Source organism: Sceloporus undulatus, chromosome 5, assembly GCF_019175285.1.
Source record: "Sceloporus undulatus isolate JIND9_A2432 ecotype Alabama chromosome 5, SceUnd_v1.1, whole genome shotgun sequence".
Classification (NCBI taxonomy): Eukaryota; Metazoa; Chordata; class Lepidosauria; order Squamata; family Phrynosomatidae; genus Sceloporus; species Sceloporus undulatus.
This window is the reverse complement of record NC_056526.1, coordinates 150,588,835-150,610,807: the sequence shown is the minus strand read 5'-3', so window position 1 is coordinate 150,610,807 and position 21,973 is coordinate 150,588,835. Positions and strand designations below refer to the sequence as shown.

The window sequence follows — 21,973 nt, the reverse complement described above, 5'->3', positions numbered from 1 at the left end:
AGTGTCAACAAGCGAAAGGGTTTGTTTGAAAAAAATGGCTCCTTAGCGGAGCTTTCTTGATCCCCAGACTGCTATCTTTTTGGCAGCTGGCTAAGCCTTCATTGTACCCTCAGGCATTTTTGGTGTTTTCAGTATTAAGGCCTAGTGTTCTTGTAATGTGTGCCAGAGATCTTCTTGTATCCAGTGTTGGTTTTTGTTCTCACATTTTGTGTTATGCTTATATGTCTTTTAGTTTTATCTTGTCTTTGTTGTTGTTTTTATTTTTATGATGCTGCTATGTTTCAGCCTGAACTTGTGAACACCTAGTAGCACCAGTTTTATAAAATGTTTAATCACATCTTATTAGATAAGATAAAATAATACAAATGTATTAGCCCATCACCAAAACTAACATTCTGAAGCCATGTAAATAATTTCAAATCCATTGTGTTTCATGGAACAAATAAAATCAAGTTTAAAGCGAACATGTCGTAAAGTAGACTGCATTCCCAAAATTCTTTGTGGATTTTGATACTGGATACCTCACAGAATAATGTTTCCTGAATTTTTACATCTGATTTAACATCTATTGCTGCATGATTTGCAAGACAGAAGTTTGGCTATGATTTTTAAATTTGGTGGTTCATATGGTAGTACAAGTGGTTCCCCGTATTCACGGATTTTTCATCCATGGAATCAAGCATCTAGAACTTGAAAATTTTCAAAAATATATATAAATTACAAAAAGCAAACTGTGATTTTTCCATTTTATATAAGGGTCACTATTTTACTACCCATTGTATTTAATGGGACTTGAATTTCCATGAATTTTGATATCCATGGGGGGGGGGGTCCTAGAACCAAACCCTAGTAGATACCAAGGGCCCACTGTATTTGATAGCTAATGCGATGGCATTTCATACATTACTATGACATTTTATTGCTCTAGTATTTATTTATTTATTTATGAATATGTATAAGCTGTCAAAGAAGCTGTCAAATTGGCATACACACAAAATATTATATATAATAAATATAATTTACAATATTAAAATACAAAATTGCCACTGTGTCACTGTCCATGCAATCAACTTGAGTTACCTGGAAAGCCCAACACTACAACAGCTATAAGCAATAAAGCAGCAACCTCTTTTTTTCAAACTGAGATTGTGTATGGGGCTTTCTTCCACCTGAGCTCATCTTTCAGCACTAGAGCTGCAAGAGATGATAGGCTGGACTAAACAGGCAAGCTTTACAAAAGTAGGCGTGTTTTCAAGATGCATCTAAAATGGAAAAAAAAATTACTGGAGCATGTGAAATTTCTGAAGGAAAAGTATGCCACATAATTGGTATGACAAACCAAAATGTTCTGTTCAAAATTAATGCAGAAAAGACCTCAGGAATGGTAACCTAATGGTTCAAATGGATCTACAGGGGAAAAGAGGGTTATTTTGGTCTTTATCAGGGTTCAGATCCAGTGAACCCTCTTCTCTCTACCATTTAGGCTCTTGAGGACTTGATACTGCCATGGTCTTAGTGACCTGCTACTTTAGGAGGAGAAGATTGCCCAGCCAGTGGGTTTTCTGAATAAGATGTATTGGGGCAAGCTTTGTTGCTAATTATTTTCAAGTTGGATTTGACTTATGGCAACCCTGTGAAAGAGAGATCCTCAAGTGTCTTGGTCACCCCTGCTGAGGCCTGTAATGTAGTTTTCTGCTTTCCCTACTATCTACCACTTTATCAAGCATCATCTTCCTTTTCAATGAATTATGTCATCTCATGATATGAGCTAAATACGATAGCCTCAGCTTGGTTATTGTGGCTTCCAGGGAGAGGTCAGGCTTGATTTTGACAGCCCATGGCATCCATAGAACTCTCCTCCAGCAGCTCATTTTAAATGAGTGAATTCTCTTCCTGTCAGCTTTCTTCACTGCCCTGCTTTCCCAAACCATACACAGAAATTGGAAATAGTATGCATGGATAAGTCTAACTTGGGGGCAGGCTGCAAAATGCATTAAAAATCTTCCTGAGGAATATAGCCCAGTATTGGACAGAAAATGACTGCAGACTGGGTGACATGTTAGTTTCTAATAGCTGTTCATAACTTATTGTTTGAGTTCTTTGCTACTCATGATAACAATTTTTACACTTCTAAGAAGCCAGCTGATTAACAACTCAGTTTATTTGAAAAGATGAGGTGATTTCATTTTTGATTTCAAAAGGATCTGTACAATACCAGACATACTCTGACATCTTTTGTCAATAGGCACCTGAATTTTGCAACCGCAAAAAGAATAGGCAACTCCAAGAAAAAAATTGCTAGTGATATGTTTGACTTGCCTTGATTTTCTCTCCTTTTGCCTGCTGGCAACACTATGTTGGAGGGGGAGACTCTGAGTTAAAGTCTATAGAACCAGAAAGAATATATTTGAATTATAATTATGTTTTAAATGTAAACTTCCAGTGTTTTTTGTTTGGGTGTGCTTAAAATGTAGCATGGTTCCTCCCTGCCTTATTCAAAATCGCATCTGCATAAAGAGAATAGTTTCCTCTTCAGTGCAGGATCTAATTACTCTAAATGCAATATTTGGGAACTGTTACATTATCACTGGAAGCCTTAACTGAAGATAGCTCTGTGTGTGTGTGTGTGTGTGAAAAATGCATAACATTTAGGTTACGTTTTGGAACAGCTTTGAGAATAACTAAGCCAAGTTCATTTGCAGATTCCCCACATGCATACACTTATTCAGAAACACTGCAGGATTCAGAAATAAAGGGTTGTGTACAGGTATCAAATTTTCTTACTTAAAAAAATTAGAGAGTGAGTACCAGATAATAACCTCAAGAGCTGCCTCCTTGTAATGTACTGTACTGGCAATATTTAACAAAAGGGTAACATTCTAAGAGCCAGCATGGTGCAGTGGTTTCAGTGTTGGACTACGACTGAGGAGACCAGAGTTCAAATCCCAGCTCAGCCACAGAAACCCACTGGATGATCTTGGGCAAATCACACACAAAGCCAAATCTACTGTGACCAAATGTTGCCAATTAAACCTCATGATAGGTTTGCCTTACAGTTGCCATAAACTGGAAATGACTTGAAGGCACAGAACAACAACAACAACATTTTTAGGGAGCAGAGATTACACTTTCTGTGCAAAGTAAACAAAAACTTGATTCATGCATATGGAGTGAGTGAAATGCTTTTCAATATAAGATCACCTTTCAGGTACCTGGAAACTTTTCCTCTCTGCTTCTTCAGCAGGAGTTATGTATTTTCAGTGTAAGCATAGCCAAAAATATACTTGTGTTATAGCATGCAGAAGAAGAGAATTAATAATTTCAACAACATAAACTTTTCTCTGGTATGCAAAAGCTCAGTGGTAGACCTCAGATGCTGAAGGTGTGAAGCCCTCATAGTCCCAAAATATCATCTAGGCCTGAGTACCAGAATTTCTGGTTAGAGATACATACGGGCATTTTCTGGAAGGCAACCTAAGATTAGACTGATATTTGTGTTAACCTCAGTACAATACAGCTTTTAAAAATCCATTAGATCAGTGGCTTTCAGACTATATTCTCAAGACCCTTGGGGTCGATCAAGAGTTCTTCCATGAGAAGGCCATTAATGGCAGACCCACCTCTTGAAAATAGCAGTTCCAGTCCATCAATCCTCTCTTGCAATGTGCAGCCCCAAGGGTGCTTTGTACACATTCACAGTGCATACAAGGTAATGATGTAGTCCAATGCCTCAGCCAGAGCTCTCTGGAAACTGGCTGTATGCCTAAGAACATGGTCTAGAATTTTCTCAATAGATATATATCTCCATTGAAATGGATTACTTGAAGGCAGTAATACTGAAAAGCACTGCACTTGGCGTATTATAATCATTATCTAAAATAGGTGTTGGGGGCACCCATTTTTCCATTTGCCAAACTCCCTTGGCATTGTCCCAAGCTCCCAGACCCCTGTTTCCTCCAGTTTTCTCCCGAGGTAATTTTTTTTTTTTTTGGCCTTGAAACTTCCCTAAACATGTCCACTACACCTGCAACTGCAGTGGTTTACATCCTTCCCCTCCAAGCTAGAATGGCCACAAACTGGTCTAATCCTGAATTGGATGTGAGGTGGCATCACTTCTGGTGTCCTCTCGACAAAACAATCTGGTGTGTGTGTGGGTCTTCCCTGGTCTAAAACAAAAACCACAATATGATAATGATACCTTTATAAGGACCCAACAACCAAACTATCAGTGAATCATGAGCACACTTTTATGGTTATGACTTCATCAGGCAGAGGAAAGTGGTAAGGCAATGTGGGGAGGGAAGATAGATCAAAACCAGGCATGAATGTATTAGGGTTGTCAGAGTGATAACTGGAGGTGGCTCTTGTATCTTTAACAGTTGTGTAGAAGACAGAATTTCAGCAGGTATCGCTTGTCACACAACCAGGCAACAAACAATAGCTTCTGAAATTTCCTCTTCTACACAACTATGAAAAAGGTACACAAGCCCTCTCCAGTTTTCATTCTGGAAACATTAATATTGGCCCTAGCCATATTGGCTAGGAAGTTGGCTAGTTAGGCACATCTTGGCTAGTTAGGCACATCTAATTGGTACAAGAAAAAATGGAAGAAACAACCAGGGCTATTTGGAAACAAGAAGGACAATTCCCCCAATTGTGAAACTATACAAACTATAGTAGCTCCTTAGTCCTATTAAAAAAAGAAGAAAAAAAGCTAGGCCAGTAGTTCCCAACCTTCCTAATGCCGTGACCCTTTAATATAGTTCTTCATGTTGTGGTGACCCAAACACATGAAATTGTTACTTCATAACTGTAATTAAATAAGTGTTTTCCAATGGTCTTAGGCGACCCCCATGAAAGGGTCATTCGACCCCCAAAGAAGTCCCGACCCACAGGTTGGGAACCACTGAGCTAGGCCAAGATCTTGCATCATCAGCTATAACTATGACAATGTCTGACAATGCCATCTCCCAAAACACTTACTGTCCCAGCCAGGCAGTACCAGAAGTGTTTCTGATGCATTGGAGATTGGGGCACTGGGAAATGACACCCACAATGCTCTCACACTTGTAGGGTGCATTGAGAGAGGCAGCTGGAGAAACCTGACTCAACTGCTTCACTCTCAAGTTATTTGAAATTACTGATTATCAAATAAAGTACTTATTCTCTAAAGTACCATAGTTAAATTTAACTCTAGAGGAGTTAAAATAAAAACGACTTAAATATTCACATGAATATTATCACATGCGATTGCCAACACACATAAACTCAGGACCAGTATGTGTATAGAGAGAAATTTTATGATTGAAAAGCATGGTGCTGGGGAATCAGATGAAAGAAGGTATTCTTGAAATAACATTATAAGAGTTTGTTCTGTCAATTGATTTCATTATTGTACTATATGTATGTTGTGTACACTTAATCCACCCCTCTCTTCTTCACTTCCATCTTTTTAGATCAATCAGTTTTTATTTGAATCTTAATGTGTTTACGGTTTTGATAGATAGAGGACTGCGAATAATTTTCTTGGTCAATAATTGGAGTTCAGCAAAGGAAACAAACTAGGTAAACTAATTTTAAGATTCTTTTTTTCTTATGCATAAATAAATCAAATTATTTTCCTTGACATCAAATGGACAAGCCATGTAGAGTAAATTGCAAGGAGACAGATTCCTTAACTAGTATTCCCTTGTAATGCAAAATGTATGAGATCCTTGAAATTTTGTTTACTTTCATCCATGCAGAAAGATCCTATCAGGTTGATGAGAAACTATTTGAAATGCACGTATACTTTAAGATTCTTTTTTAAGGCACTGGTTTTTGTTTTACAGTATCTGCATAACAACAACAGTAAAATTCAGATCTAGAAACCAAGGAAACAACACAATATGGAGTATTCCTCTTTTACCTTACATACTATCATCCAGCTCTGCAATTTGTTTTGAAACACTGGATCCCTGTGGCATTTGAAACCTCCCCTTGGGGAGCAGAGGAACTGGTGCCATTTGAAGGACTATGTGAACCATCCATGGGAAGCAGGTCTTTACCATTCAGATTTTGGGCTGCCTTGAGCTAATTCAGATTAGGCTCCTACGCCAAGTCTCATAACAATAACAAATTGTCATGGTAATGCTATCCTTCATCTTAGGACTTTATCACAATGGGGGGAATCAGGGAAAAGTGTGTGTGTGTTAAATGAACATTAGCCTGTGAAAATCACACACTTGCTGTGAAGATTTTCACATGACGTCAGAATTAAAGAGAACTTATCCCGGCAATAAACAAGTAATAACCAGCAACAAATCATTCACTGGATTTTCCTGTGAATGATTTGTTGCTGGTTATTACTTGTTTATTGCTGGAATAAATCCTTGTTAATTGGGATGCGTGTGAAAATCTTCATCGTGATCCTGTGATTTTCATGGCCTAATGTCCGTTTAAACCCCTGCTCCTCCTCCCCCCCCCCCGATTTCCCCCATATGATAAAGTCCCTAGAGCACTGGAGACTCCATAAGAGCCACTGCCCTGCTAGATTCATGCTGGTAGGGTAGAAATGAGGAAGGAATAGTATTTTTTGTTGTGTTCCTCCTTCCATGTTTTGCTCCCCATGCTTTAACTGATTATCCCCCATTTAAACCAATTACAGAGAGTTAATCTATGCCAGATCTAGGGCTGGCATAAATTTCTGGGTGATTGGTAGTGGTTTGGAGACCAGGGTGGGATTACCCACTCAGCCGTGAAACCCAATGGATGACCTTGGGCAAGCCACATGCTTTCAGTTTCAGGGGAAGGGAATGGCAAACCCCTGCTAAACAAATCTTGCCAAGAAAATCCTAAAACAGGAGCACCATAAATCAGAAACAACTTGAAGGCACACAACACCCACCCACAGAGGGAAGGATCAGAAGGACTTTGTATGCTTTGGATCCACAGCCTTTTTTGGTCACCCATTCCTGTGCCCTGACTCTTTCTCTTTCCCTGCTCATTCATTTCAGAGTGGATTCAATGGCTGAGGCCTCTGTGGGGTCAAGATGGAAGATCTGAAACTAGATCTCCTGTGCCCCATGAGATGACATCCCAAACTCATTAGACTGTAGATTAAATAATCAAAAGGTTGACTAGGATCCCCTTTTTTTTGTACTGGATAGTAAATTTGAAGGCACTATCATTAACATTGATAGAATACCCATGTCATCTAAATATGTGCTAAAAATATGGTAGAATCCAAGAGGCAGTACTTCTCCCATCCCCACTTGTTGCTCCTCAAGTTTTGGAACTTCTATGGTTCAACCAGCCTGGCTCTCCCACAAGGCTGGACTGGCCCAGAGGCATCACTAAGAGGGTGTGGAGAGTACAGGCTGCATCAGGTGTCACCACTACATTCCAAACATTTACCTTTTGGTAGAAATGGGCTGTGGCATGCACCTATGTCCCTTTAAAATGCTGAAGAGATGATGTGAGTGGGTGGGGCTCAATGGAAAGAGAAAGAAGAGGCCCTAGATTCTATCTACCCCAGCATTAACTGTTCTGACCCACAGTGGATTGGTCTCCAAGGTCTTAAGAACAAGTCTGACTCATCACTTGCTACCTTTGGTATCTGGAAATGCCAGAGATCAAACGTAGGACTTTTCTACAACAGTCACTCAGCTATAACATTTGTAGTGATAAGTGAAGGGCTTATGTAGTAGGGAGAATTCTTGGGAAAAGATCAGATTGTCTGCAGTGCCGTTGATCTATGCTTGGAAACATTTAGCTGCATTTATCTCCACCTGAAGGAGGATTTTGATCTGGGGTCCTTTTAAACAAGTAATTGTCTGTGTGTAACTAAATTTAGGAAATGACTGTATCACATCTTTGTTCTTTCAGGTCTACTCTGAAGCTATGGAAGGGCCATCACTTGTAGGCAGAACATATGTTTTGCATACAAGAGGACCCAGTTCAGTCCTTGGTTCCTCATGTACTACTAGGAGAGAAGACTCTTGTTTGAATCCCTAGACAGCTGCTTAAAGTTAATATAAACCAGTGATTTTTAAGTCACTGGTCCTCCAGATGTCTTACGATTTCAACTTTCAGATGTACCAGCTAGCATGGTCAATGGAAAAGGATTCTTTCAAATAAAGTTCAAAACATCTGAAGGGTCAAAGGTTGAGGACTACTAATGTAGACAACACTGGGTGAGATGAGCAAAAATACATCTTGGTTTCCTCCTAACTTTTATATAAGTAACATGACTCTTGCTCAAAGGACAGCAGAGCTAACCTACTTGGTAGTCAGTATCACATTAACCAGTATCACATTAACAGTGATATGTAATGAGATGGAAAGAATCCTAAAAAATAAGAGTTGAACTGAAGTCAGATAACCATCTCTTGTTTTATTTTTTTCTTTAAAATTGGTATGTTATTAGTCAGTTTCTACATTTTTCCAGCACTCTGTACAGTCCTCAAAAGGAAATAAGCAATGTCCAATGTACAAAGTAAAAAACATTAAACTAGAAAAATCTGAATAAAATGGAGCAAGTTGCTGGCAAGGGAACAGTACAAATTAGTAGTTAGACATCTGAAGTGCAATACCACTGCAGTGAGGATGAGTTAAAGAATGAAATAAAAATACTCTATTTTAAACAAACATTATATATATATATATTTATATAATTATATTTATTTATATGTATATATATTTTACAGATTAGACTCAGTGATATCTGCAGGATTGTAAAAACATATTTACAAATAATTCTTCTTTTTACACATTTCATATACATCAGCACCATAGTAAAAACAAAAACAAAAGCCCAAGATATTAAATTCTTTTATTACTTGGTCCCATTTTAAAATATTTGGAGGAAGCTTTACAAATATGACGGATTTAGAGGCCTCATCACCAGAAGAAACAGCAATTCTTGTACTTTTATCACAAAAGTGAATAAGTTTTATTACCTGTTAAATTTTGTGCAGTCCAGAGCCCTGATACTGCAATCATAGTATCACAGTTCAGTGCACAATTACCTGGGAGTAAGCCCCATGGAATACAGTAGAACCTACTTCTGAATAAACAAACAGGCTTCCACTGTTCGTCTTTCTATTGTTTCCCTTGCCGGGAAAGAATAACTCTGTCTGAGACTGAGAGAGGCAGTGAAAACAGACACTTGGCTTTTATCCTGTGCATTTGTATGGCAAAGGAAATGGTCATATCTCTCTCATCTTTACCTGACTCTACATCACTCCAAGCCCTATTCTTTGTTCTCCAACTCTCTTCAATAGCTAATATCTATTTCTGCTCAGAATATTTGTGGACGAAAATCTTCTTTGGATCTTCAGGGCACAACTCTCCACTGATGCTAAAATGAGGATTGACTTTGGCACACAATATACTGAGTGCATGGCAAAGGCTTTATCAGCCAGCAACTGCTTCACCACATGTCAAGTCCACCAGTGTGCAAGTACATTCATCATTCCTCATTTTGGCACAGGCTGAAATTGCATTAAATGGTGCTCCATCCCACTACATCTAACTCTCATAAGAGTCAACAAAATGTCACCCACTAATTTCAGTGGAAAATGTGCTAGACTACTATGGGGGAGCTTGAGAGCCTAACTATGCATTACATATACCGTAATTGAATCCTGATTCCTTCCTTATCACTGTTGTGGAAGAAAAATCTCTTCTGGGGGAGGTTATTTTAAGTGATTAAGTGATGGTGATTAAACCCTCCTCTGCCTGCTTCCTTTTCACTTCAAAAAGAGCATTCAATTTCTTCCCATGGAGTTGTGTTTGCTTTTGATGCCTTGCATGGGAAGTGGGGAGGGGGCGGGAAGGAGTAAAGTACTCCTGCTTCTTCTCCAAACAACATTCTTTGAATTTGCCTAGAGGAAAAAGTATCCCTGGTGTTTGATTGCATGTAACATATAATCAGGTCCAAATAGATTCATGGAAGAGGATCCATCTAATATCAAGCCTGTGTTCAACTTGCAGTGACATCACATCCCCCTCAACTCCACTCTTTAAACACTGATGGGGCTAAATAAAGCATTGCAATTCAGTTCTAGCTCTACAAAATAGTGGTACATAGAATTCTATTTGACCCTTACTTCTGGGGTGCTCAAACGCTTATGTGTCAATATTTGTAGAAGTTACCATGATGGAAGATCTCTTCTTCCTTATTTTGTTTTCTCATTGAGTAGCATAGACATTGTAAAAGGGCTTGGTATTATCATGTACAAAGAAGGGAAAAGGTAGCATGGTTTTGAAAAATGTTAAGCAAAAATTTGCTTCCAACCTGCTGAGTGTTGATGTGTCAACACTGATGCCTAAGTAAAATATGAATTTGTTATTGGCCCTTTTGTTTGACCTTTAGACCAATTCCCCCCTGAGTCCCTAAGATTCAGTTGAACAGAGATCGCTTGGAACATCATGTTGCCCACTTGGGTAGCCCAACTCCATACATGTAACACCCATTCAACTTCCACTTCCAGGGGGAAACCTGCTAGACACCATCACTTTCAAGTACTTAGGCATATCTCTTTCCTTTTCAATGTCTGGTTGTTCTTGCACCAATGTCTTTGGTGGAAGCCACCTCAGATAACAAGTACTACACAGCACTAACTTGCTTTAAAGCTCTGTATTTCCCCCTCTAAATGAATGAGGAATCACTTAGTTATAGAGAAAATGGGTAACAAAGGAAGGGCAAACTATCCAGATAGGACTATTTCTGCACATAAAGAAGATCTGATAGCACAGTAAATGGATCCATTCAGCTGTGGCTATGTCCAGTCATTGCCATATTCAAACAATCTTGGTTTGACTTCCTGTTAGACACACAGGTACATGAAGAAACTTGGTTGTTTGCTTAAACCCATTGTTTAGCGCCTGTTCTGACCTGTGTAGCTTGTACCTAACATCTCCTCTGTTTTAACTCAGGAAGCAGCTTCCTTTCCCGTGTCCTGAAAGCTATAGCAATTCCAGCAGAACTGAGCAGCAAGGTGCACTGTTGAAAGACAGCCAGTGCTTTCCCACACCAAAACTAGTTAGCATTTCTTGCGGCCCTTGAACAGAAAGTAGCCATTTTGGACAGCCTCTTTCTCTTTTTCTCTTTCCCACCTGCAGCAGGTGTGCTATGGCATGGAAACCACTGTGGAGATGCAGGTAAGACCTTCTTACTAATGTTTTCAATTCCATCCATGCCTCCTACAAACAGCCAGAGATCAGCTTGCTTTGCACAACTTCAAAAACAAAGTGAAGAGATAAGGATTGGCAACATTCTGCTTTCCTTTTTTGACCTCACAAAGCTTTGGAACTGTATACACAACCTATCTGCTATGGATTTCCAAACAACTCATCAAGTTCTTGCATCCACTCATCACCTGGTCCACCTTTAATGATGGAGTCTACAAGGTCTGTGCCCTCTGCTAAGTTTGGAAAGGAACCTCCACTCCCTTCATTATTATAACCATAAGATATGTCCTGAGTGGGATTCCTTTCATATATCTGACCTTGGTTGCTCTGAGTGAAGTTTCCCCCTGCTATATGTTGTACAGAGGACTGGTTAAAACCAGTCATAGTAGGAACTGCCTGACCTATTGTAGGCATAACCATTGCTCTGGCTGGGTTGTTGGTTCCTTGTTGTCCAGTGAGTGGTTGTAACATCTGCCTTCCTATTGCTGGGTTGAGGGTCCGTACTGTTCCACTTGTATCCATGACAGATTGGCTAACGCTTTGTGGGAAATGTTGCTTAGGGAGCCTTGGCTGACCTGACTGCATTGGGTAAGCAGCACCATTATTGAAAGGGCCAATTTCACTGCTAGTTCTTCCAGGGATACCTTGTAACCCTCGTGTCTGCCAGTTCTGTGCTCCTTGTGGGACGGAGCTCATCATGTTTTGAAGTCTAGGAGCTTGAGGTCTGGGCAGCACCTGACCCACAGGCCCTTTCATTTGCTGATGTTGTTGAGATATGGCAGAATTCACCAACATGTTGGGGCCAAAACCACTGACCATGCCAACTCCTTGTGTCACAGTGGGCTGCCTTGGCCCCTGATTTGGGTTATGTGACAGGCTCATGCTACTTTGGTTTGGATGCGGCAACATTTGGCTCATTCCTGTGTTCATATTGTACATTCCCGATTGGCTAGTTGCAGGGCTGCTATAAGGAGCCATTCCCATCTCAGACTGGCCAGCTGCAGCAGACATAGGCCCAGTGTTCTGGGAAGTCCCCATCGTCATCATGCTGGTGTTTTGGGACATCATTCGGGATGTCCTCATGCTCTGGAGAGCTGCCTGGTTTCTTACTGCTGCTATATCCTGTGGAGAACCTAAAATAAGAGAAAGGAAATAAATATTAAAGTATAAATTTGAGTCTAATATAGAAAATTGCAGAAATAATGTTTTGTGTTTTAATTGTAAAGAATATTGTTTGGATTTGATTCCTGTCAGCTGCCTGAAGCTCCAACACTACCCTTAAACAGAAGCTGCATTCAGTTTGCAAGGTAGAACACTTACTCTGTACAGAATGCTATCAATACAACGAATACATTAATTTCCTGCAAGATCTAAACTGTGACTTAAAATGCAATTATTTTATACCATAAGCATAATTATAAAAAAATGTAGGATATGAAGAGCAGCAGAGAAATTCAATTGATCTTCTAAAGCAAATCAAGTTCAGGCTAAACCAACCCAGCTGAAATGAAACTAGGGAGGTTCTGAAGCTTCAAAACAGCATACAGTCACAAGACAGAGAAGCACTAAGGAACTGTAATTCCACTGATGTGATGGGAGATCTACACTGGAATCCTGTATCATATTTTACTTAATATATGCGTAGCAAAGTAGCAGAGGCACTTAAAAACCCTCTTGGTGAATTGGGAAGATGTATACTGGTACACCAGCAAGAGTGTTTATCAGTGAGTGATGTGTGTCAGGCACTTGGCTGGCTCTGCTATGTAGTAACATAACAGCCCTCTACTGGATGTGTGAGTTACAAAACTGCCAAATTCTAATTCCTGCATATGTAAGTCCACTTACAGAGATGCAACACTGATAGAGAATTCTGGTCATATTAATTTGATCTCTCTCTTTCTTTCAGACAGTTCCTATATTTGGTGTCATTCTAATGAGTATTCCTAAACAGTGTTCCAGTTTTGGAAGAATATGGTTTGTGTTATAAACTGAGAATGAGACTAGGCAATATATTCAGCATATTTTTTTGCAGAAGTGCCTCCTTAAAATGGTGAAAGATATCTGTCATAGCACATGATTTTCCTCATTTAAGTATCTTGTATTTAGCATCCTTTGCTTTGTAATTCAAGGTATAAAGTAAATATGGGCTTTATTTGCAAGTATAATTGCTCAGGCATGGACCTCTGAAGACATCCCTTGGTGAGAAGCAAGATGAGTTAATGGCAGAAAGTCTCCTGGAAGTGTTACTTGACCCAGAGACCTGTGCACACCGTCTGGCAACAAGGCCCACTAAATTCCAAAGAATGTTTCTATAGTACCTAAGCAGAGAACTGCACTATTTGTTCATGTAAATGCATTTATTATGTGAGGAGGAGATTTTACAGAATATCAATTGCACTCTTACATTAAGGTAGCAGTCTTTATTATGCTTGCACTGGTCCAGTGAAACGAACCCAGGGTAGATGTTTGATTATACACACTACAATCTAAAGAAACAAACTGGCTCATAAGGGTTGAACATATTCATAACAGGTGTTGTATTCGTAAGTAAACCTCATGTTGATAGAAAGAAAGACTATTCTCTAAGCATTGTTTGCATGTATTATTCCATCACTGCTGATGCAGGCTTTGCTTACCTGCTCTCATGCATTGCCATGAAAGGGGGGAAATAGAACCTAGTAGCATAGTGGTTTGAGTGCTGGACTATTCAACTCCCAGCTTGGCCATGAAACCCACTGGGTGACCTTGGCAAGCCACTTGCTCTCAGCCTCCTCTGAACAAAGCTTGATAAGAAAACCCTGTGATAGGGTTGCCTTGCATAAGTTGGAAATGACTTGGCCTCACACAACAACAACAACAATAAAGCATTTGGCCTCCTTTGACATCCCAGTAGCTTGTGCAAAGGGTGCACTGAGAACTTCAAAGAAGAATCGAGATCAGTGCAACTGCCACTCAGCAATCAAGGCTCTGTTCTCATGGTCCTCTCACTCTGGGAGATCCACCAGTTTCCATCTGTAGAAGATAAAAAGAGAAGCCTGTCCTAACTGGCTATTGCCTTGTCCCTGCCAAATGAACTTCTCAGTGATGTCAAAGCATAGGAAGGTGGCCTATAAAAGTATCAGGCAGCTAGTCTTATTAGCTTGGTATTGTTTACTGACTGGTAGCATCTGTCAGAGTTCTTTCCCAATCTTATCTTAACATGCCAGAAATCAAGCCTAGGACTTCTTTTTCCATGTGAAGCCTTCTGATCACAGAGATGTGCCAGAGCTCTAGCTGGGAAACCAGCAGTGGCAACACTAGGACCACAATGGGTGACAATCCAGAAGAGGGTGACATGAAGTTGGGCCCTCCTCATGCTGAGCCCCTTCTGGCTGCTCATGCGGGTGGAGGTCTCCTCTTCACAGGGAGACCTCTACTGCTGCAGCAAAGGAGAGGGCTGAGTGATCCTCTCTTGGCTTTGCCATGGCAGCAGAGGCCTTCTCAAGGGGAGATGTCCACTGCCGCAGCAAAGGAGAATACTGAGTGCTCCTTTCTTGGCTTGCTGCTGTGGGGGAGGCCTCCTCATGAGGAGAACTTTGCCACCACAGTAAATGAGAGGGCCAAATGCCCCTTTCCTGGCTTGCTGAGGTGGTGGAGGCCTCCTCATGAGGAGAAAGCCACTGCTGCAGCAAAGGAGAGGGCTCAGCACACCGTTTTGACTACTGGGCAGCACCCTTCGCACTGGGTGACACTGGGGTGGGGGTGTCACTAAAAATCAGAAGAAAAATCCAGCTTATGTACAGACACTATATGTCAACAACTGGTTATGTCTACTTCAGTTCAGCAGTGACCTATGGTAATTACAGTTAGCCTTATTTGCTGTTATAATCACAACATAAAATGCCTTATCATGCACATTTACTAGGAAATAAATACTACTGAATTCAATAAGACTTATTTCCAATATTTTTGCATAGTTGTGCAACCTAAGATACTTCCAGAATTTGACCCAGACATCTTGTTAGCTCTCGTTCCATACTGTTATGCTGCAAAGATGGTATTGTCTTGGGATATGGGGCTGATTCAATTTTGACTGCAGTTAGCAGCCAGTCTGGGACTGCATGTCATGGAAAGTGGACCAAATAGGCTGATAATTATGCAGGCATTAGTTAAAAATCTATTTGGCCATTCAGAGTTGAAAAAGAAAAGGATGGTCAGACTGTTAGCCACCTGAGAAACTCTTTAAATATTTATATTATCTTTCAAAACTAAACTCACAAAAATAGAAATGTCAGATGCAGAGAGGCTAATCAATTTTTTTATAGCTTTGCAGGCATAAGCGAATGGATTTTCTATAGTGTTGTTACTGATTATGTCTATGGGAAGAAGAAAAATGTGTTTTTTGCCTGGACATTTAAAACAGAGATGGTGTATTAACGAATCAATACTGTAAGCACATTTTATTCCACCTTGGACCAATGATGAGAAACCAGAAAATCATATGCTTGTTAAATTCTGCATCCTGTCAGATAACTGAACTAGGTATCTTCCTGATGAGGAGGGATGTAGAGGGATGAATGTGTGTGAGGGATTATTGATTTTTGGAAAGCAAATATGCTCCCATGTTTATCACCTTTTATTTAAAAGTAATTGCAGGAATTTTGATTATGCCAAAAGTTCATTGTGGCTTCAATTCAATACAGTGCTGAATAGACAAACCTGAAGAAAGCTGAGCTTTCATTTTTCTTCTTTTCTTCCTTCCTTCCTTTCACCAAAAGGACAAGAAAGCACCATCAAATCTATTATACTTTTGCACAGTATAATAGATTGAAACAAAATTAAAAAACAACTGCACACAAAGCACTCCCCCAGTTGAATATGATTCTAACATTTATGTTTCTTTCCATAGTTTTCTTTTTTGCAGACTTCATATCTAAGTTTAAATTTTCCTTCTTGAAGAAATTAAATTTACCCCTTTGCAGACCACGCCAACAACTGTGTTAAGATATGAACAACTTGGAAGAGAACTATAGCATATGTATACTACACATATGTTGTTGTTGTTTGCCTTCAAGTTGATTCTGACTTATCAATACCCAGGAAATTTATGTAGGGCAGCTGCATGAATAGTAAAACCACAAATGGTGTCTTCAGTACCGCTATGGCTCCAAGCAGAGGCAGGTAGCTAAGGGCTCATTCCCACTTATAGTATAATCCGAATCCTGATTTGTCTTCACTCCACGTTGGTAATCAATTTCAAAAGGTCCCCTGCTCCCATTATAAAGAGATCTTTTCCAGTATTGGCAACAAAATCGCTTTAATTTGATACGATTGTCGTCCCCATTTGCACCGGTCATGTGTCAATTATCACAGCAGACTCCTCCCCAACATCACCGGGGTACTCTCCCCGACACTCCCCCGGAGCACCAGCTGAGGACCACCACAGCTGAGGACACCAAGCTGGGAAACACCTGTGCAAGCTGCGGCGGCATGGCTCCAGCATAGGGAGTGTGTAGAGTGGAGGCAAGTTTAAAAGCCACCTTCCACATTCCCCTGGAACACAGGCAACCACAGCTGTGGATGCTGAGCCAGGAAGCACCAGGGCAAGCAGTGGTGGCCTTTCCCCTTTTAAACCCTCATGGGAGCTTGGCTTGGGGCTGCATCCACACTGCAGAAATAATCCAGAGAAGGGAGGGAGGGAGGGACCCAGGAAGAGAAGAAGGAGGAGGGGATGCATTTTTTTTTGTTTTTTCTACATAAAGGTAATTGAAAAATCAATAGAATGGTTTAGCAACTACTTGCGTTAAGTAGTTCCTTGATCAATCTATCAATTTTGATGACTTTTCTTTATTAAAAAAACCCCACCCAAAATAGAAAGGCAGTACTGGGTGTATGAATGACATCTCTGGGGAGGGATGGTAAATACCCCTCTGCCATCTGTCCCTCCCCTCAGAAAGAATCGATTCTGATCTGTCGTTCCCACTAATGCAGCTCGCTTCAGAATCGATTCTTCAGAAAAGAATCACTTTGCAACTGCTCTCTGGAAAACCTGTTTTTTTTTTCATTTGCTTCGCTTTATCACCACTGAAATCGATCAAATAAAGATCGGGATCAATTTCAAGTGGGAACGAGGGTGATATACCCCGATCTGCAATTAACTGAACATTGTAGTGGGAATGAGTCCTTAGAATGTATTTGACTCTCACCTTGAAACTGATTGACTTGTTGCACAGGATAAGGATTTCGCTGCTGTTGCTGGAGATGCTGCCGAGGCAAATGCGCCTGCTGTTGTTGTTGCTGCTGCTGCTGCAAATGCTGAGAACAAAGGAAAAGAAAAGGAGTTGGGAGAGAAGAGAAGGTTGGCGACTGTTAGGACAGCCAACAGGAACACAAACACTGACATTGTTCCCTCTCTAGCAAGGTGCTCTTGAATAACAAGTGCTGTGTGGAAGTGGCTGGCAAAGTGAGCAGTAAGTAGACTCGCGTGGATCAAGGACTCTCGGCGCACAGTGCACTTTTTGATTCCAAGCATCCTCTGTCTTTTCACAGCCAATGGCCCTCTTGGCTTCCCAAGAACCCTTTAAGACTTCTATCCAGTCCAGGTGGAACAAATAGGTAATGGGAGGAATGTGTGTCTCTTGAACCACACTTTGGGTGCATCTGCATCTGGATAATATGCAGAGCTCGGAACCCATAAATTATAAGCAATATAATGATCTATCTTCCTCCTTTACGCAAGGAAGACATAAGAATGCCACATTTCAAAATTAATCAAATGTATGGGAATTAAGCTGCATTACTGGTTGATAAGTAATGCTTGTAAAAGTCACTTAAAAAAACTTTCTAGTTTTAAATGTCTTTTTTATAAGGATTTTGACAGGAATTTTTTCATCATTTTTTCATCCTAATCTTTCCCCCTCCAATTCAAAGTAACTAGGATCTAGTGAACAACACAACCAGTAATACAATGAATTATTTCTGAAGTCATTGTAACAACAAAGCAGTGAATTGCTTTAAAAATCCAACAACCCACTATAACTACTAAAGGGAATTGCTTTAATAAGTTAATTAACTAGTTATTGTGTGCTGGGACTGACCTAGTTGCTGTTTCTGTATAGCTGCTGCCTTCCTTGTCCCAACAACACAAGAATGAGAGAGGCATGAGAGAAGTATGGGGTTGTGTGTTGGGGAGAAGCATCCATGTACAAATATAAAGTAGTCTTCTCCAACCCGAAGTTTCAATGGCAATGCTGTTTAGGGATGATGATGGCACATCTAGAAGACCTTAGGTTGCGAAACACTTGCATTATGGGATGAAGCACTTCATTTGATAGGATCTCCCTAGTTTTAAGCTTCTAGAGCTCTATGGGAAGAAACCACAGGGGAAGGAGAAACTGCTGATCTCATAGCATAAAAACAACCACTCTTCTTCCTTATTTTGCAAGAAATGAACCTTTTAGATTCAAGACCCAGCCTCTGAAGGCCATGAAATACTAGTGAGAACTACATTAACTAAGAGGTTACATGTTGGATTATTTAATTTTGCATTCTTTACAGGGTGCACACTGTATTGTAGGGTACAGTTTCTGTGTGGAAGTCACATTGTCTTGAGGAGAAAAGTAGAGTAAATAGGTGTGGGGTTTGTTTGTTTATAAAATTTATGGGCAAACAGCATAATTTCTGATACTGAGCTGTTGTCCTCTTACTTCGCACATGTAAGCTATCAAATTATGCAAAAATTATCACTGAAAGTGACTTACAGTGCCTAAAAGTACACTTGTAGCCAACTTTAGTGGTTGTGAACAAAGGCCCTGATACACTTGAAATGCATTTGCATATAAAGGTATTGGGTTGGATGGAGACATAGCCATACTGTACCCTGAAACAGACAGGCCAAATACAGCAGTGGGGGACCATGCTGGCACAATTCACGCTGGGACTGTGGCAACCGTAAGTGCCCAATCTCAATTTGAGCCACCACCATGTTTCTGAACCAGGTTGCTGGAAGGAGTGGATTCTATCTGCTCTTTCTTGGTCTGGTTCAATGTGGTTTCTGGCCACGTTTGGGGCACGCGTCATGTAAACAGCTTGCCCCCAACCCAGCCTGAAACTGCATCATTTTGCCAGTGTGTTTTGGGCCTAAGGTCCAAAACACACTGCAGAAATAATCCAGTTTGAGACTGCTTTAACTGCCCTGGCTCAATGCTAGGGAATTCTGGGAACTGTAGTTCTCTGATACATTTAGCCTTCTTGGTCAGAGAGATCTGGTGCCACCATAAACTACAATTCTTAGGATTCCCTAGAACTGAGCCAGGGCAGTTTAAGTGGTCTCGAACTGCATTATTTCTGCAGTATGTTTTAGACTCGAGTTAACGTAAATCCCATTGATTTCAATGGGCTACTCTAAATATATGGGTTAACCTGGATGAAATCTATTTAACATATTAACCCACAGATTAGCCCAGCCAAATCCACGTCAGTTTGGGGTGATTTGCCTTGCTTGCTCTCTACACCAGAAAAAAAATATTTTAACATCTAAAACTGAAACCGGAAGCAACACCAAGTCCTTTCTTAGTCATCCTGGAAAATGTCAGTACAATGCGCCAAGGGGAATGGACCAAACCTTAGCACATTTGGCCAACCTCACTATATTGGTTCTGTTCTTACTTGATTTCATTCTTAATACCAGTTAGGGTGTAAAAGAGATTTCTCCCAAATTAAAATGCTTTTATACTCTGTTGAATTTTTCACCATCTCGTTTAGGGATAGCTTATGTCAGTGACCTGAAATGGCTTTTAATTAAATCTTAAGGCATGTTCTTGTCTTATGAGAATGGTCTAGGTGCTATTCCCTAATTGCTCTGTGGACGCTGCCCATGATATTATAACAACAAAAGAAGAGATTAACAGTTTGAAAAGAACAGGGCTGACACAGGGTATTTTGCTCCCTAAGGCAGAACAGTAAATGAGACTTCAACCAAGTCATGGTGCATTCTACCAAAGGATGGCAGTTTATTTTAACACTTGAGACAGAAACTCTCACAGGCATATCTCGCTGGGGATAAAAGCATAAATGTGAAGGCATGGGGGGAAAATTGGAAAAATTTGGGGAAAAGAAGGGTGGTTTCTGTGATGACCTCCCCAATATCACTTTCCCCAGAAAAATGGGGGGAGGGAGAATGGATTATTGAATACTTTCTTTTGGAATGTTTAAGACAAAGTTTTCATATATTAACGACCCCAAATAATTTCTGTAAACTATTTAAGAGGGAGACGTCTATGTTAAACCACAGTATGTACAGCAGTGCTCCTGGAAGTGGTGGACATCCCTGAACCAATGGGTGATGATGCCTGGCAAGTTTCCAGGCAAAAAAAGTAACAATTGTACTCCATGGGCACAAATTTAGTGTTGGTTCCTGGCACACTGGGGAAAAAAATTGCCAGTCCCTCACATTAGGAAGCCTGAGAAGAACTGATGTGCAGTATCCAAACATTACAATTGTTCGTGTTGGTTGCAGTTTCTCCATTTGTTTTATGGTATTTAGTATGTTATGTCTGTTTCACATGATGGGCAACTAATGGACACAAATTAATTTTCTCCGCTTTACTAATGTTGATGGTTTCATCTGTTTTTATTGGGGATTTTTTTGTCTGCACATCAAACTGACAAAACCAAAGTGGTTCCTACAGTCCAGAAGTTCCTTAGAGTTCAGATTCTTGTACATCCATTTGTAACAAAACAATAAAACAAACAAATAAAAAACACCAGAATATTACATATTAGTCTCAACTAGAATAGGTCATTTAATCAATTGTTGAATGGTGAATCCCATATAGGTAAAGCCCACTGATTTAATGTGAGGACTAACCAACAAAATTCATGCCACTTTTTTAAAAAGTTCAATTTGAAATTATTTTCTGAATGTACATTTACTATATCAAACATGATAATTATATGACAAACCAAGTTATATACAATGCATTGTAAGTTCTTTAAAGTAAGAACAAAAGTGACTTTGCAATTGATGCTAATATTTCATTTGTCAATATTCTGAAAATTTCTGGTTTTTTCCTTGAAAACAGTCCCCCCATGGCTTCAAAATTTCTGTAAATTTTATAGTTCCAAGTACATGAACCATAAATTGAATAACTAATGATCTGTATCTTTTAATAACACCCAACAACAACTTCCTGAGGCAGTCATCTCATTCTGTGATTACCAAGCTCGCCAGGAATGGAATATAAGTTGGAGGTACTGTAATAGAAATGATATTTGTGTGTTTCTTTCTTTTCATTTGATCTCATGTGGTCCATTACTAATTTAATTCAGACTTGTGTGAAGAAGCCATGTACAAATAAACAGTTTATGGTCTCATAAAATAATATAAGAACCAGCTCCCATTCCTTGTCCTAAGAACAGTTGCTTTCTCAGTATTTAAAAACTGAAGGAAACATCAGAGTATATTATAAGAACACCATAATATTTTTTTCAACAGAACCATAAACAAATGGAGGTTCATTAGAAACATACATTGTATGGAAGGATCCTATGCAGCTGTGCATTCTTTCCTGCCTCTCACATGCTCAACCTACCTGATGCTGGGGGGCAGCCATGGCCATGGGAGATAGCTAGGCAGCAGCTGGATGTGTTGATCCAGCTGATAGGAACATGACGACATCTACATGAACATGGAGAATTATTTTTCCTTCCTGCAACTGGTTGCAAGAAAACAGCTGCCTGCTGCCTGGGTGTCCTGTGCCATTTTCTGGTCATTAAATCATGTGGAGAGAGGTGCCTAGCCTTAGGTAGGTAGTTGGTG

The 21,973-nt window shown here is 40.0% G+C and overlaps 1 protein-coding gene across 1 annotated transcript in view; it reads right to left on the bottom strand.

Moving 5' to 3' along the window:
- Nucleotides 1-8,354: 8,354 nt before the first annotated feature.
- MAML3 (mastermind like transcriptional coactivator 3) overlaps nucleotides 8,355-21,973 on the bottom strand; it is a 365,293-nt gene continuing 351,674 nt past the window's right edge. Inside the window, exons 4-5 of the mRNA XM_042467382.1 lie at nucleotides 17,361-17,469; nucleotides 8,355-12,308 (exon numbers count right to left, since the gene is read on the bottom strand). Of these exons, the coding sequence (XP_042323316.1) occupies nucleotides 11,317-12,308; nucleotides 17,361-17,469 (1,101 nt within the window). The 3' untranslated portion in view covers nucleotides 8,355-11,316. The remainder of the gene's footprint in view (nucleotides 12,309-17,360; nucleotides 17,470-21,973) is intronic.